Consider the following 15,922-nt stretch of genomic DNA (forward strand, 5'->3'; position numbering starts at 1 on the left):
AAAAAAAAAAAAAAAAGATGTGAAACTGGGTTTGTATTTTGCCAAGAAAAAGCTCTGACATTAACTGTCTCGGAAATGTGCCTATGCTCTCACCAAGTTCTTTTTTTTTTTTTTGGTACCGGGGATCAAACTTCGGTCCTTGCACTTGTCAGGCAGGCGGTGGAACCACTGAGCTAAATCCCCGGCCCTCACCAAGTTCTTTATGACAGCATGCCTGTCTTATCTGGTAAGGAAACCCTTCTTTTCCAAGTTATGAGAATACTTTTCTACGTTCGTGGTAGATTACTTGATTTTTTTTTTTTGGTACCAGGGATCTCGAACTCAGGACCTTGCCCTTGCCAGGCAGGTGCAGCGCCCCTGAGCTAAACCCCCAGCCCAGGAACTCCTTCTTGGGTGTCTGGAGCACCATCTCTCGCATGCACACACACTCAAGCACACGCATGATGCCTGCTTAGGCCGAGGACAGGGCCAGCAGAGGCTGTGGGGTGCGCTGTGTGTGAGGGCTCTGACCTGCATCCCAGCACAGCTAATCTTGCACACGGGGCAGTAGTGGAGATGGGGCTGTCTGGGGCCCAACCTGGGCTTCAGTAGTCGGCCGGGGCCCGTGGCTGCCGAGGACACAGATGCATCATAGCCTGGGGAGCTTGGTCCTAAGAGAGAGAGAGAGAGAAATCAGAGGTGGGCTGAGTCACTCCATAGGGTAACTTGGGCCAGCAATGCGGGCCCTGCTTGCTGAGCTCCATCCCTGGCCCTATTTTCTTGTTTTGAGTCAGGGTCTCGCTAAGTTGCCCAGGCTGGGCTTGAACTTGTAATCCTCCTGCCTCAGCCTCCCAGAATGCTGGGATTCAGGTGTGCACTGCCACACCTGGCTCTGCTGATGTCTTTAACAAGGTTCCCCTGCAGACACTCACCTGGCCGGCAGGGCGAGTCCTGTCTGTCCTGGGAGCTGCGGCTGGCTGGCGACCGTCTGGAGCTGTGACTGCCCTGCAGCAGGGTTTCCACAGCACAGAGACAGGGAGGGGCAGCTCAGGGACATGGTGACAAGCCCACACCATGCCCCCTGCTGGCCCCGGCCCCCTGCTCGGTGAGCGGCCCTGGTTAGGGACACAGCCAGGAGCCAGGTGGACACACAGCTCTCCCAGTGTTAATTCCCAGCAGCCTGGTGGCATTTACAGAACCCTGGCTGCTGGTGGAGTGGGAAGAGGGTGGGTTTGGAGGGAGAAATCCTCGGGCTGGGCCTTGGTGAGGAGTGGAGAGAGAAAGCCAGGCAGAGTGGTGCACCCTGCCTGTAATCCCAGCACTTGGGAGGCTGAGGCAGGAGGGTCCTCATGAGTTCGAGGTCAGCCTGGGCTACATAGCGAGACCCTGTCTCAACAAAACAGAATGGAGAGAGGAAGGAAGAGGGTAGAAGAGGGCTCGGGTCATTGAGTGGTCTCCATATTGAACAGGGATGAGGTGTGGGTGGCAGGGGCAGTGCGTTGGGGTTGGCACGGTTGGCGTGGGGTCCACGCTGCTCCCAGGGGACGCACACAGGCTAGATTCTTGGGGCCCGAGCTCTGGGTGTGGGCAGGTGGGGCTCACCGGCAGGGAGAGCCAGGACAGGGACTTCTCGACTAATTTATCTTTTTATAGTTCTGGGGTGGAACCCAGGACCTTGCACACACTGGGCAGACACTCACCACTGAGCCGCACCCCACCCTTTTAAAATTTTGAGGTAGTCTTGCTAAGTTGCTCAGGCTGGCCTTACACTTGCCATCCTCCTGCCTCAGCCTCCGGAGGCGCAGCTGGGATGACAGGCATATGCACCACCGAGCTGGGCTGTGACCCCAGAGACACGAGGCATGAAGGGAAGGGTACAGAGGGGCGGCCCTGCACTCGTTCGTGCAGCGCCAGCGACATGTCCTTGTGGGGGTACCTGGGAGGTCGGGGCTCCGGGCCCTGGTGGCTGGGCAGCAGGGTCCTCCCCGCGAGCAGTGTAGGTGGCCCCAGAGACCTGGAGGGGAAAGGCCGAGGGAGGCTTCGTGCTGGAACCACAAATAGACACAAAAGGCCCAGCGGGTCAGTCGGGGACCAAGTGTGCGAGCTGAACACGTAAATCCCAGCAACTTGGGGGCTCTGTCCACACAGCCGACCTTAACACAAGAGACCTTTCCCAAGCCTGGGCACACAGTGTGACCGTCCCTGGGGACCAGGTAGTTTTAAAAGCTGTCACGAGCTAACACCAGCCCAGCAGGGAAGGGGGTATCATTGGGCCCGGTGTATAGATGGGAAACAGGAGTGAGGGGCCAAGTCCAGACATAAATCCATTCCGTTGCTTCTCAGATAATCTACTTGAGCAAGTCTGTTCCCTCACCAAGACTCTTCCAAGTAAGCAGGATGTGGTGGCACACACCTGTCAATCCCAGCACTCAGGAGGCTGAGACAAGAGGATCGGTGGGGGTTCAAAGCCAGCCTGGGCCCAAACTTGTGCCAATCCTCCTGCCTCAGCCTCCTGAGTGCCGGGGCTGTAAGCGTGCACTACCACACCCAGACTAAACTGAAAATCTTGTAAGTCGAAAAAATATTGAATACATCTGACCCGCTGAATCTCCTGGCTGCCAGAAATATGCTCAGGACACGTACAGTAGCCTCGGTGGTGCAAGTTCATTTTAGACAAATCCTATTTGAGGTATTTGTTTTTGAGACAAGATCTCACAAAGTGGCCTGAGCTTGCCTCCACCTTGCGACCTTCCTGACTCATCCTCCTAAGTTGGTGGAATTACAGGCGGCCCGAGGTTTTGTCTCCAGTGGGGGGACTGCGCATCCTTATGGGACTTGTGTCCCTTCTGAGCCACAACATGGCACATGGGGCCCAGAGTGGATGGGGGCGGGGAGGGATTTAACACTGGTGACAGTGTGGCCACACCCGGCCGCCACCTCACTCAGGTCCAGTGTTGTACTGTTGTTTTCATTAAAGCCCTGCCTGTTTTGTGAGGATCCCATAGGTAACAGTAGTTTTTATTTGTGGGTGTGTGGGGGGGTTGTTTGTTTTTTTGTTTTGTGCCAGGGATCGAAGTTGGGACCTTGCACTTGTGAGGCAAGCTGTGGAACCACTGAGCTAAATCCCCAGCCCTGTTTTTGTATTTTTGAGACCAGATCTCATTATGTACTCTAGGTTGGCCTTGAACTCACTATGTAGTCTAGGGTGGCCTTGAACGCACAGCGATCCTCCTGACTCAGCCTCCTGAGTGCTGGGATTACAGGTTGTGCCCCCACACCCTGCTAGTTTTTACATTTTGAAAGGGTTGGGAAGAGTTTAAGGGGTACTATTTCACAATGCACAGAAATAATATGAAATTCAGTTTCAGGTCCAAAAGTACATGTGTTGGCACACAGCGGGCCCATTGCTGCCTTGGCCCCTTCTGGGCTACACAGGCAGGTTTGGCCAAAGTCTGTGTCCTGCCGTCGGGTGAGTCACGTTCACTCTGCAGGCTGGGTGGTGGTTTCTTCCTCCTGCAGGTCAGCCTGGCAGGACCCCCGAAAAGGAGGGCACACAAGCCAGGCCTGCCGAGGCCCAGGCTGGGGATGGGTGTGGTGTCACTTTGCCGGAGTCGGCTGGCCCACGCAGGGGAGGAAGACACACGGTGGCCAGGGCCACCAGAGACAGACTCTGTGTCTACACTGCAAGAGGAAGGTCATGGGGAGGAAAGGGGCAGAGTGACCTCTGAGCCTGGAGCAGAGGGTCTCGAGGGGGGGTGATTTAGCCCCCCGAGACTGCTGGACCATGACTGAGGCCATCTGTGGCTGGCACGGCTGGGGAGTTCCTGGCCTAGAATGGGTGGGTGGAGGCCAGGGATGCAGCTGGGCACCCTGAAGTGCCCAGGATGCCCCACAGAAAAGGGTTTGGGCAGCTGCCGTAGGGAGCTCAGATGGGGAAGGACAAGGCTGGTGTCCCTAGGGAGGGGACTGCAAATGAGGCCAGTCCTGGGGAAGGAGAGATGGCGGTTGGTCTGACTGCTGCAGTTGTCATCTTGAGGGCTTCGGAAGGCCTGTGTGTTGTTCTGGGGTGGTGCTCCTGGGAGTTGGTGGGCCCTTTAAGAGGCGGGGCCTAGCGGGAGGAAGTTAGGTCATAGGGGTGTGGCCTGTAAGAATTTTGGGACCCAGGTCTGTTCCTCTTCCTCTCTTTGCTCTATGGTGGACATGGGCGGTTTTGCTCCACTGTGTGCTCACCACGAGGTGCTGTCCTGTCACAGATTCCAAAGCACCGGTGTGAACCGAACAGGGACCGAAATCTCTGAAACTGTGAACCAAAAGAACCCTTTCCTCTAAGCTGATGACCTCAGGTGTTTGTTACTGTGACCGAAAGCTGACACACTGAGCAATGGCTTGAGGAAACCAAATAAAGCAGGTGAAGAGGAAACAGGAAGATGAGGTGGGTGTGGGGGCACACGCCCGAGATCCCGGCACTCTGGGAGGCTGAGGCAGGCGGACGGCAAGGCAAGTGCGAACACCTCCTAAGGGACTTAGGAGGAGGGTGGAGAGGAAGAGGTGGCCGAGGAGCAGGAAGGCCCCTCACATTCATCCAGGGAACACGGAATGCTCCTGCCGACCCACTTCACTGAGCGCTGTTTCCTTCCCTCCTTCAGTCTGGGGTGGAGCCAGGACTCCCACACCGGAGACAAGCACTCACCAGTAAGCTGCACTGCCGACCTTTTTCCGTTTGCAGACAGGGCCTCACCACACCGCCCGGGCTGGGCTGGCCTTGACCGTGTCCTCTCACCTCAGTCTCCAGGGTTGCTGGGAAAAAGCTGGTGATCCCCTTTCATTAGAGCCTCGGGGGCTGCGAGACTGGGCATGAGTGGACGTGAGGCACCGTGGAAGGCGCGGTGTTCCTTGCCTTTTTTTTTTTTGCTGTACTGGGTATAGAACCAAGGGATCCTGCATGCCAAGCACGAGCTCACCACTGAGCCACACCCCATCCCACAATGGTAGTTTTCAAAGATTAAAATATAATCCATATACCACAACTTTTTCTGGCGCCGGGGGATGAACGCAGGGTCTTTGCACTGAGCTCTGTCCCCAGCCCTTTTTAGTTTTTGAGACAGGGTCTAAGTCTCTTAAGTTGCCCAGACCGGGCTGGAAGTTGAGATCCTCCTGTCTCGGCCTCCCTGAGGGCTGGGATGACAGGTGTGTGCCACCGTGCCCATGTAACAATTATTCTTGTTTTGTTTGGGGGGTACCGGGTATGAACAGGGCACCTTGTGCTTGCGAGGCAGGCGGTGGCACCACTGAGCTGAGCTAAATCCCCAGCCCGGTAAGAATTATTCTTAACACATGCAGTTGAGTGGACTTTTGTGCATTCACAATGGTATGCAGCCGTCACCTCTCTCTAGCTCCAGAACATTCTGTCACCCTAAAGCAAGCCCCATCCCCATGAGCAGCCACCTGTCCCTCTTCAGTCTCAGCACCCACGAGTCCACTTCCTGTCCTGGAGTCGCCTGTCCCGGGCATTTCCTGTCCATGGAGTCCACACCGTGTCCTCTGTCTGGCCTCTCACTGAGCTCGGCGTCCTCAGGGTCCATCCACGCTGTGGCGAGCGTCACGGCCTCGCTCCTGTCCTGGCCGAGTGCTGTCCTAGAGTAATCTTTGCCTTTACCTTTTCCTAAACATCTCAGAGACTTCATTATATGCATTCTCCACACCAGTCACCTCCACCCCTTCCTGGCCTCTGGCAGCCAGGAATCTATTTCCAGTCTCTGTGGGTCTGTTTGGGACCTTTTGTATCCATGGAACCACACAGCATAGGAGCTTTTGTCACTTGCTTATAGGTAGCAGTTTAAATTCTGCAAGTAGCCGAGGTGCCAGGGGAGGGAGGCCAGGCCCTCTTATGAGGGCCCGACGTAAGAGGACCCAAACGCTGGGTGCCATGGCGCAGGCCTCTCATCCCCGCCACCCAGAGCAGGAGGATCGCATGTTCGAGTCTAGCGTGAACGATTTTCTAAGATTTTGTCTCAAAATCACAAAAATATATACATATTCTTGTTTTGTTTTGTTTTGAGACAGGGTCTCACTCTGTGTAGTCCAGGCTGGTCCTGAACTCACTATGTAGCCCAGGCTGGCCTCAAAGTCATAGCAATCCTTCCAGTGCTGGGATTATAGGTACGTGCCACCATGCCTGGCAAGAAAGAAAGAGAGAGAGAGAGAGAGAGAGGAGGAGGAGAAAGGAAGGAAGGGCTAGGGTGTAGCTTAGTGCAAAGGCTGTAAATTCAATCCCCAGGACTGCGGGGGGTGGGGGAAAGATGAACCATAGCAGAAAGGAGAGGCCCATCTAGCAATTGGAGAGACACCTGCAGCAACTGGGGTCTTAGGGAGGCAGGATCACTGGCTGGGCTGAGAGGGGACCTCTGGGGACATCTCATGGGGTGCAGGGCTGAAAGCTAGGGTACAGAGGACATAGGGAGCCTAGGAGGGGGAAGAGTGGGCAGAGATAACTCCTTTAGCACTGATTGTGAATGAAAAGGAGAAATAGGGACAAGAAGGGACAGTTAACCAGGCTTGTCATCTCAGCAGCCTGGGAGGCTGAGGCAGGAGGGTCTCAAGTTGTACCCAGTCTGGGCAACTTATCGAGATCCTGTTGAAAAAAATGTTTTAAAAAGAAGGGGTGAGATATGAACAGTTCCCATCAGCACGCGGCATGTGTCGAAGATCCAGAACAGACAGGGCAGAGGTGTCCCAAGCCCTGGTGGCCAGGATGGCCAGCAGAATCACAGCCACCCCAGATGTTCAGATCCTTGTCCCTGGAACCCGTGACATCACCTTCCGTGGCAGGACGGCTCTGTGGCTGTGAGGACGTGAGGCTGTGAGACGGGAAGTTACCTTGGGTTATCTGGGGGACCAGGTCAGAGGGCAGCAGCCAATGAGGGGACAGAGGCTAGGGCGATGGGGCCTCACAGCAAGAGACCTCTTCCCTAGGAAGGGAAGAGCGGGAAGAACCCAGCTCTGCTCACACCCCGATTTGATCTGATTTGATTTGACTTTATTTTTGTGGTACTGGGAATGGAACCTAGGGCCTTCCCATTAAGCTACACTCCAGCCCTTTAATTTTACACTTTGAGGCAGAGTCTTGTAAAAATCTCCAGGTTGCCTGGGCTTGTGATCCTCCTGCCTCAGCCTCCCAAAGTGAAGGAATGACAGGTGTGCACCTCTTAGTGCGATCACACTAGCAGCCTCAGCAGGCAGGCAGGTTCCAGGCAGCCGAACCCCCATCTCTGCCCCAGCCCAGAGGCCCCGTAATTCACAGGTGTCCACCTAAGCTTCGAGCCCAGGGGAGGATGTGAGGGTCTGTGGCAGGACAGAGTTTCAAGGTGAGGAACTGAGAGGAACCTGGCCTGGGGCAGGGTGGCTGTGGGGCCTCGAGCAAGCCACAAACTTCCTAAGCCTCAGTTTACTTACCTCTAAACCAGAAGCAGCCACTTTGGGCAGAGGATGTGGCTAGTGGTGAGCACTCCGCCTGGTGTGGCAGGATGGTGCTAGGAATCAGGGTTCCCTGTGAAGCCTGATTTTTCTGTGTTTATACTTACTTCTTTGTTGGTACTAGAGACTGAACCTAGGGCCTTTGCACTGAGCAACATCCCCAGCCCTTTTTTATTTTGAGACACGGTCTCCCTAATCCACCAGGTTGCTTAGACTGGGCTTGAACTTGAGATCCTCCCGCCTCAGCCTCCAGAGTGCTGGGATGACAGGCCTGTGCCACCACACCTGGACTGGCTCCCATTTTTAAATACTGGCAACCAATTCAGATAAAGCAGATGTGACAATTAAGCAGGGAACAAGAACCCTTAACCCCTGAGCCTCAGCCTTTTCCTGCTGTGGGCTCGGTCTCCACGACAGTGAGGACCTAGGAGGATACACTAGGCAGGAAACTGGGCCGTGCACTGGTTGTCACCTGTCAGGCTTTGTTGTTGGGCCCAAGGCCACCAGCTCTGGGTGGTTTGGGGGTCTGAATATTTGTTTTGTGGGCAAGGCCAAGCTTTTTGAGACACATCTTCTAGATTAGCTTTTTTTTTTTTTTGGCTTTTTGAGACAGGGTCTCACGATGTAGTTGAGACTGACCTGGAATTCACTGTGTAACCCAGGCAAACTCACAGCGATCCTCCTGCCTCAGCCTCCCAAGTGCTGGGATTATAGGTGTGCACCACCATGCCCGGCTTAGATTAGATCTTAGAGTGCAAAAAAAGTAACAAAAGGGCTGGGGATGTAGCTCAGTGGTGCCACCACCTACCTTGCAAGAATAAGGTCCTGAGTTCGATCCCCAGTACAAAAAAAAAAAAAAAGTAGCAAGACTCTTTCAGGTAATTTGTTCGTGCCTGGGGACATTAAAGTGCACAGAATGGAAAGGCCTCATCAGGAACATCCTGGGCTCTGTCCCAGGGTGCTTTCCATTGGGACTCGTTCACTGGCTCCCAAGGGACAGATCAGAACTTGAGGTCAGACTTTTAAGGATCTTTGTGATCTACAGGGAGAGGCAGGGGACAAAATGTCTTAGAGACCATCAGGAGGAAAGATGGTGAGTCACTGTGCCTGTAACCCCGGTACTTGAGAGGCTGAGGCAGGAGGATCCCCAAGAGTTCAAGGCCAGCCTCAGCCACATAGTAAGACTCTGTCTCACAAACCCAAATAAACAACAAGAAGGTCACCTGTCTTTCAGGGGTGCTGAAAGGAGCCCCGATGCCGATGTTCTGACTCTTGAAAGCTGTGTGACACCGAGGGCCCCTGAGGGTGCCGTGCTGACGTCTAGGGACCCGATGGGCAAGTGCCCACCACACACTGATGTGGCCACAAAAGACACTCAGTAGGGAGACGGTTTTCAAGTCAGCTTTATTGGCAGCAAATCCCATTTCAGTCACTTTCCGGGACACATGGGGACTCACACCGGCGATTCCATTCACAAGAGATCTATACCTGAAGCCCATTGCACATCTCTTTTCTGGGGTGGCGGGACGGAACCCAGGCCTGGCATGTGCCAGCAGGCGCAGGTCACACACAACATGACGGCTGTGATGGTTTTTAACTGATGCTTTTTCTTTCTTTTTCCCTTGAAAGCCTTAAGTGTAACACCTGTACAGGCCCAGGTCCCCGGCCCGGAGAGGAGGTCCCTTACCTAGGTCCTTGTGCTCTGGGAAGCAACAGCACGGTTTTACTGCCGGCCTCACCACAGCTGCCTCTTCAAGGCCCAGTCGGAGGCCACCCCCGCCGGACTCTCTGGGGACAGAGCCTGGCTGGCCGGCTCTGCAGGGGACTCCACTGCAGTGTGCCTGGTGGCACTGGCAGCAGGCTCCAGGGCTCCCCCACCATCCTGCGCAAGGAGCCAGGGATCCAGCAGGGAGGGGCGGCTCTGTGGCGGCCCCTGGGTCAGGTGCACTGGCTGGATGGGTGGGAGGGAGAGCAGGAGGTGGCCCGTGGGGGACAGCGCTTCCGGCCAGGGCAGGCTCCACACTGCGAGGCCAGGAACAGCAGGGCAGCGGCCAGCAACCTAGGCCTCTCTTGCTGCCTTCAGGGATGGAAATGCTGGGCCTGGCACAGGCACTTGGTGGACAGGAAAAGAAAGCGCACGAGAGATGCCCAGCTCGGGGTTTTCATGAGCGGTACAACGGACACAGACGGACCCACCCGCCCCAGATGTGACTGACGACATTCAGACTGAAGAAGCCACTGGCAGCTGGGCATGGCTGGTGCACACCTGTCATCTCAGCACTCTGGGAGGCTGAGGCAGGAGGATTGCAAATTCAAGCCCAGGCTGGAAAAATTAACAAGACACTGTCTCAAAATAAAAAGTAAAAAAGAAGCCACTGGCTGTATAAAACATTTGATCTGAGGGGATTCAGATGTTGGGAGCGCCGAAGGAGCAGACCTCACGCAACAGAAGTGACTTTGAGAGACCCGCGCCGCTGCAGAACGAGATGGGGGTGAAGTCTCCAGGGACCTGGAGCAGTTACGGTCAAAGGCAGCTGGGAGCGATGTGCGTGGGAGCCTGACCCAGCGGGGGCCCTGCCCAGAGCAGGACACCCGCCACATATAGCATCTCGGCCCCCAAACAGCCACCAAAGGGTTTCCAACTGAGGGGATCCAGTGACTTCAAAATGACAAAGTGACACAACCTCAGCAACCCACAGCGTGCAGAGAAAGTCAGCTTCCAGAGGAGCAGATGCCCCAGGTGCCTTGTACTTGCTTTAAGAAAAGCGAAGTAAAGCCTGGCATGGTGTACACGCTTACAATGCCAGCACTCTGAGAGGCTGAGGCAGGAGGACACCAAGTTCCAACCGAGCCTGGGAAACTTAGTGACTTGGTGGGATCTTGTCTCAAAAATTTTAGACGGGCGTGGTGGCGCACGCCTGTAACCCCAGCACTTGGGAGGCTGAGGCAGGAGTATCGCTGCGACTTAGACCAACCTGGGCTACATAGTGAGTTCTAGGTCCGTCTCTCAACAACATAGTGAGACCCTGTCTCAAAAAACCAAAACAAACAAACAAAAAATTTTAAAAAGCCTGGGGATGTAGCTCAGTGCAAAGGCCCTGGGTTCAGTCCTCAGTACCACCCAAAAAACAAAAGAACACAGAAAGGGAAGTGAGCTGGTGGCATATACCTATTGTCCCAGCAACTTGGGAGGCTGAAGCAAGAGGATCACAAATTCAAGTCCTGCCTGCAGCCTGAGTTAGCTAACATCACCTGGCCAGGTGACCGAGTCCTCCTAGCCCCTGTACAACTCAGAGCCGCAGTGGACACGGAAACAGGCACCTATGTCCTCAGACCTCTTGAAGGTGACCAAGGGTGGAGGACAAGGAGCTACTTTCCTGCGGCTGAAGCACTGCAGGGTTCCTTAAATGACTCTGGTGGCCCTGGCGTCTCCCTGAGCTGTCCTTGGCGGGCCAGTCCCACAGGCTCTGGTGCTCCTCTGTTAGCACCAGAGGCTTCCACCCAGCAAGGGCTACTGGCTTCTGGATGCTGGGACAACCTGCTGCCCTGGCTCCCACCCTACCTGTGGATGACAAAGGAGGGACCGGCTGCCTTGTGGGCCGTGTGCACTCTCAGGTGGGAAGTTTCTCAAAGTCTCAGTCCCAACCACATAATGCAAAGAGAAAGTGCCCAAGACAGAGGGTACCCTCTGTGCCTTCCCTCCTTCTCCCAGGTCTCCTTGGGTGTTTATCTAGGGTGAGGGTCGTTGTCCCTTCACCTCTGTGCCCAAGAAGGACCCCAGTGACACCCACAATGGAAGGTCCTCTACAAAGGTCATTTGGAAATGCTTTTGAAGCTGGACAGAGTGGTGCACACCTGTAATCTCAGCTCTTGGGAGGCTGAGGCAGGAGGATCTCCACATGTTCAAGGCCAGCCTGGGCAACTTAGTGACTCAGAGAGATCCTGTTTCAAAAGAAAGACTTTTTTTTTTTTTTTTTTTTTAAAGGGCTGGGGATGGAGTTCAGTGCAAAGGGTCTGGGTTCAATTTTAAAAAAAAAATGCAGGGGCAAAGTTGGCCAAATCCGTCATCCTGGTGGGACTCTGAGAGAACTTCTCAAGGAATAGACACATTCACCCACGGACACGGGCAGCTACTGGCTCCACTGGTGTCTCCCCTGGCACGGGCGTCCAACACAGCCACATTGCAGTTCTGCTGTCTGCACCACCTGCCACAAATTGCCTTCCCTCAGCAGTCATCAGCCTCACAACTAAAATCCACCTTCCGCTCTAATTATTTTTTATTTGTTTGTTTCTGTTTGGTTTTTCGAGACAGGATCTCACTATGTAGTTGAGACTGCCCTGGAACTCCCTATGTAGCCCAGGCTGGTCTCGAACTCACAGCGATCCTCCTGCCTCAGCCTCCCGAGTGCTGGGATTACAGGTGTGCGCCACCATGCCTGGCCTCTTCCACTCTAATTAACAACACTGCCAGATTCAATTTTCCATGTGGGATTAGCCCTGAATTCTGACTACCTGAGGCACCCAATAAAAGGATTATGAGATCCACAAGACCACATATAATAAAACGATACTCTGAATTATCAACAGGTAGTCGCAAACTTTTCTTCTGCCTTCAAGAGTATGCCCAGTGTGATGGCACACACACTTGTAATCCCAGCACTTGGGAAGCTGGGGCAGGAGGATCGAACGTTCAAGTCTAGCGTGGGCAACTTAGCAAGACCTTATCTCAAAACTAAAAATTAAAACGCTGAGGATGTTGCTCAGTGGTAGAGTGTTTGCCTGGTACGTGTGAGGTATTGGGTTCCATCCCCAGCACCAAACAAACAAAAAGCCCTGTTATGATCCAGCCCTATTTTTACAAGACCATAAAAGGAATAGCTCATGGAGGGCTGTGGTTGTCAATTTTGCAAACCAAGAAAATCAACTCAAAACCCCTAAGTTGCCAGGCATGGTGGCTCATTCCTGCTGTTCTGTTTACTCCTGCTGAGGCAGGGGGAATCATACTTCAAGCTGGGCCTGGGGCAACTAGCAAGATCCTGTCTCAAAATAAAATCAAAAGAGCTGGGAGTATGGCCCCGTGGTGAGTCCTTGCTTAGCATGCATGAGCCCCTGGGTTCCAATTCCAGGCCCTCAGCCCTTTTCATCTTTTGAGACGGGGCCTTGCTAAACTGTCCAGGCTGGCTTTGAACTTTCCATACTCCTGCTTCAGCCTCCTGAATAGCTAGAGTGACAGGTACACACCACTGCGCTTGCATGGAAGGGAATCTTAAGGGTCTAACATTTAAGGGACTGTCCGCATGGAATTGAAAAGATGCACTGGAGACAGGAAGGAAAGAGCCAGCAGTGGGCAGGCATGGTGCTGCGTGTTTCCAAGCAACCGGCCAGACCACATCTGGACCTGGCCATCCGAATGACCCCAAAGAGGATGGAAATGGGAAAGAAAAATGAAGCACTCTGCTTAGGGAAAACGGCAGGTTGAGCTTTGTTCCCCAGAGGAAATTCACAGTTAGCCAAGCGTGACACGCGAGAAACCACTCAGGGTGCCCATTAGGCACCCACCTGTCTCCCACACTTCGTTTCCACACAATGGCTGGCTGCTGTTGAGGCTCTGTTAGAAGGAACTGTGCAAGAGCACAAGCACTGGCCCGGGCCCAAAAGCCTGGCCCTGGCATCTACTGTCCACTTTGAGCATCAACGAAGCGATGTGCAAAGGCCCTAGGCTCCGAGGACACTTGTCTTTGAGGTGCCAGAGGGACAGTTTGCATTACCCCGCCATCAGCAGGGGCCAGAAAACCGTCCTGAGTTTGCACCAGGCCACCAGCTGCAAACTGGCCAAAAGATAGTCCAGAAGAATTACAGGGGCCGTGTTCCGCGCCAAGGGTGCAACCCTGGCTGCCTGATGGGGGCTGTAGCCTAGGAGGCGGCCTGGGAGAACAATGCGATGTGCCTGCTCCTTACCCTGAGTGCCGTCACCCGTGGCGTCTCATGTCCCCCACCCCCTGCCGTCTCCCCTCCCTCCCTCCCCTCTGACACTTCTGAGTCCCATCCTTTACGGTCCCTAAAACATCCAAACAGGCCCACACTCAATCTCAAAGTCTCTGTTCCCTCCCCGTTTCTCCCCAGATGCCCACCCTCCCACTGGGTCTCAGGTCTTTCCTGGGTCCCCAAATCAAGCCTGCAGCCAAACTCTCTGCCCTTCCCCCTCAATCGGGTCTCAGCGTTCCCTCCCAGGCCTCTGATGTCTCCTCTTACTGAGCGCCCCCCCATGTCTCGGTGCCCCCCAGTCAGGGCCCAGGGCCCCGCCCTCCTGGGCCAGCCGGTCCCCCAGGTACCCGGTCTCAATCCCCTCTGTCCGCGCCCACCGTGTCCCTTCTCGTGGCGTCCTCAGGTGTCTTCGGCGCCCCCCAGACCCCAGCCCCGCGTCGGCTCGGGCTCCATCCCGCGTCAAGAGCCAGGTCTCGCGACCCCTGACTGACGCGCGACTCTGTGGCCATGGCAACCGGGGCCAGCTTCCTCCATCCCACCTTGTCGCGCATTCCGCCCGGTTCCCACCACGACGCCGCCCCGTCGGCTCCTCAGCGCGGCTTTCCCCGGGTCGGGTTCCGCGCGGCAGGAGGAGGAGCGGGTTATTACCTGGACTGAACGAAGCGGGAGGAGTCGCTCGCCGCCATCTTGGCGTCTTCCCCAAACCGGTGGCCAGTGACGTCACCTGCCCCACCCCCAGCGCGGCCTATCGGGCCCCGCCCCGCACCCAGGCCCCACCCCTTGTAGAACCCCGCCTTCCCTCCGGCGGGTCGGACGTGAGCGTCGGTTCGAGCTCTGCCCTGCCAGATGCCCCGCCCCTTACTCAAGCCCCGCCTTCCTTGCGACCACTTGGTACTCTGCTCAAGCCCCGCCCCTAGCCACGAACCCCGCCCCTTATTCTGAACCCCCGCCTTCACTCACATATGGACTCTGCTCAAGCTCCGCCCCTGCTACAAGCCCCGCCCCCAAGCCCCGATTTCCTTTAACCAGTAGATATGAGGATCTCGACTCAGGCCCTGCCTCTTACCACAAACCCACCTTTTACTTGGAGCCCCACTCACGTTAAATCATTCTGCTTTTTGTATTGGTATGTGTGGTAGAAAGCACTGGGGCCCCAACCCGGAGTGCTCTTTCATTGAGCTACATCTAGCCTTTTTTATTCTTTTATTTTGAGAAAAAGTTTTGCTAAGCGCCGTCATCCAGTCAATTAGTCTTGAACTTGCGATCCTCCTGCCTCAGCCTCCCAGAGCGCTGGGATGACAGCGTGTGCACTTAATCACTTGTTTGTTTGTTTGTTGGAATATTACAAGAGGCTTGGAATTAAAAGCCCATTTGCCGACTGTGGCGGGGTGATGCTCCTTTGCCCTCTGATAGGAATCTAGTTAATTCTTGGACAGACACTGCGGCAGCCCGGTGCCAGAAGGAACATCCTGGTCACCACAAGGGTGGCAGGTGTCTGGGACTACGTGTGGCCACTAGGAACGGCCTGGCAAGCCTCACTCTCTCGCCATGCCCCGGCCAATGTCCAGCGTGGTAATGACATATGGCTCCCCTCCAGGGCCCTGTGGCTCTAATTAGACAATTAGGGCCACATCCTCTTCAGGAAGGCGGGTGTTTCTGGGATTCCTCTGCACGCACAAGATCTTTCCTCCTATTATGTATTACTAGCGTCGAGAGAAACAATTTCTCTGCCCAGTCTTAGCTGGTTCTCACAACCCGGCCAATTCTCATTCCTTTTGCTGTATAAAGTCACCTTGAACGCTGAATTCATGTACTCACCACACTCGTCATGTAACACGTTTTTAATTCAGTGACACTGAACTCACAGCCAGAGGCATTATATACACAATGGAATATTACTCAGCCTCAAAGAGGAAGGCGATTTGGACACGTGCTACAATACGGATGCCCCTGGAGGACACTGAGGTGAGCAAAGGAAGCCAGCCACAAGAGAACACCCTGAACTCAGCTGGGGAGAGGTAAAGTCCTGGAGGTGAACGGCAGGGACGGCGCACAGCCAGGGGATGCGATGCATTCGATGCGGCTGAGCTGTGAACTTGGAAATGGTTGAAAAGGCAATTTCATGTTAACACGATTAAAAGCAAAGCAGGACAGGTACGAGGATTTAGCTCAGTAGCACAGCGCCTGCCTGAGTTTGCGCCGCACGGCGCTCAGTACCAGGGACAGCTCCCTGGACTGCGGAGAGGAGGGGCGGGCTGCGGAGTTGCGCGCCTCACTCCTGCCAGACTGGCTCTGTCCTGAACGCCTTCTCCCTCTTTTTCATCCATCCAACTCCTACTCACGCCTCAGAACCCACCTTACGTTGTCTATGCCCCTGCTCCACTCCAAGAAATCTTCACAAGGACCCTACACAGACAGTTCTTACTTGGGATCGAATACTTGTTTCCTGACAAAGTAAAGAACCACACAAGGCGCCGGGCGTGGT

General features: G+C 54.8%; 1 protein-coding gene across 1 annotated transcript in view; it reads right to left on the reverse strand.

Annotated features, from left to right (window-relative positions):
• Zfr2 (zinc finger RNA binding protein 2) overlaps positions 1-14,170 on the reverse strand; it is a 28,866-nt gene extending 14,696 nt beyond the window's left edge. The window contains exons 1-4 of the mRNA XM_033759621.1: positions 14,086-14,170; positions 1,916-2,024; positions 912-984; positions 511-650 (exon numbers count right to left, since the gene is read on the reverse strand). Coding sequence (XP_033615512.1) covers positions 511-650; positions 912-984; positions 1,916-2,024; positions 14,086-14,123 — 360 coding nt within the window. The 5' untranslated portion in view covers positions 14,124-14,170. The remainder of the gene's footprint in view (positions 1-510; positions 651-911; positions 985-1,915; positions 2,025-14,085) is intronic.
• Between the last annotated feature and the right edge of the window lie 1,752 nt (positions 14,171-15,922).

This window comes from Fukomys damarensis, unplaced genomic scaffold (assembly GCF_012274545.1).
Source record: "Fukomys damarensis isolate Sample0158 unplaced genomic scaffold, DMR_v1.0_HiC HiC_scaffold_37, whole genome shotgun sequence".
NCBI classification, from domain to species: domain Eukaryota; kingdom Metazoa; phylum Chordata; class Mammalia; order Rodentia; family Bathyergidae; genus Fukomys; species Fukomys damarensis.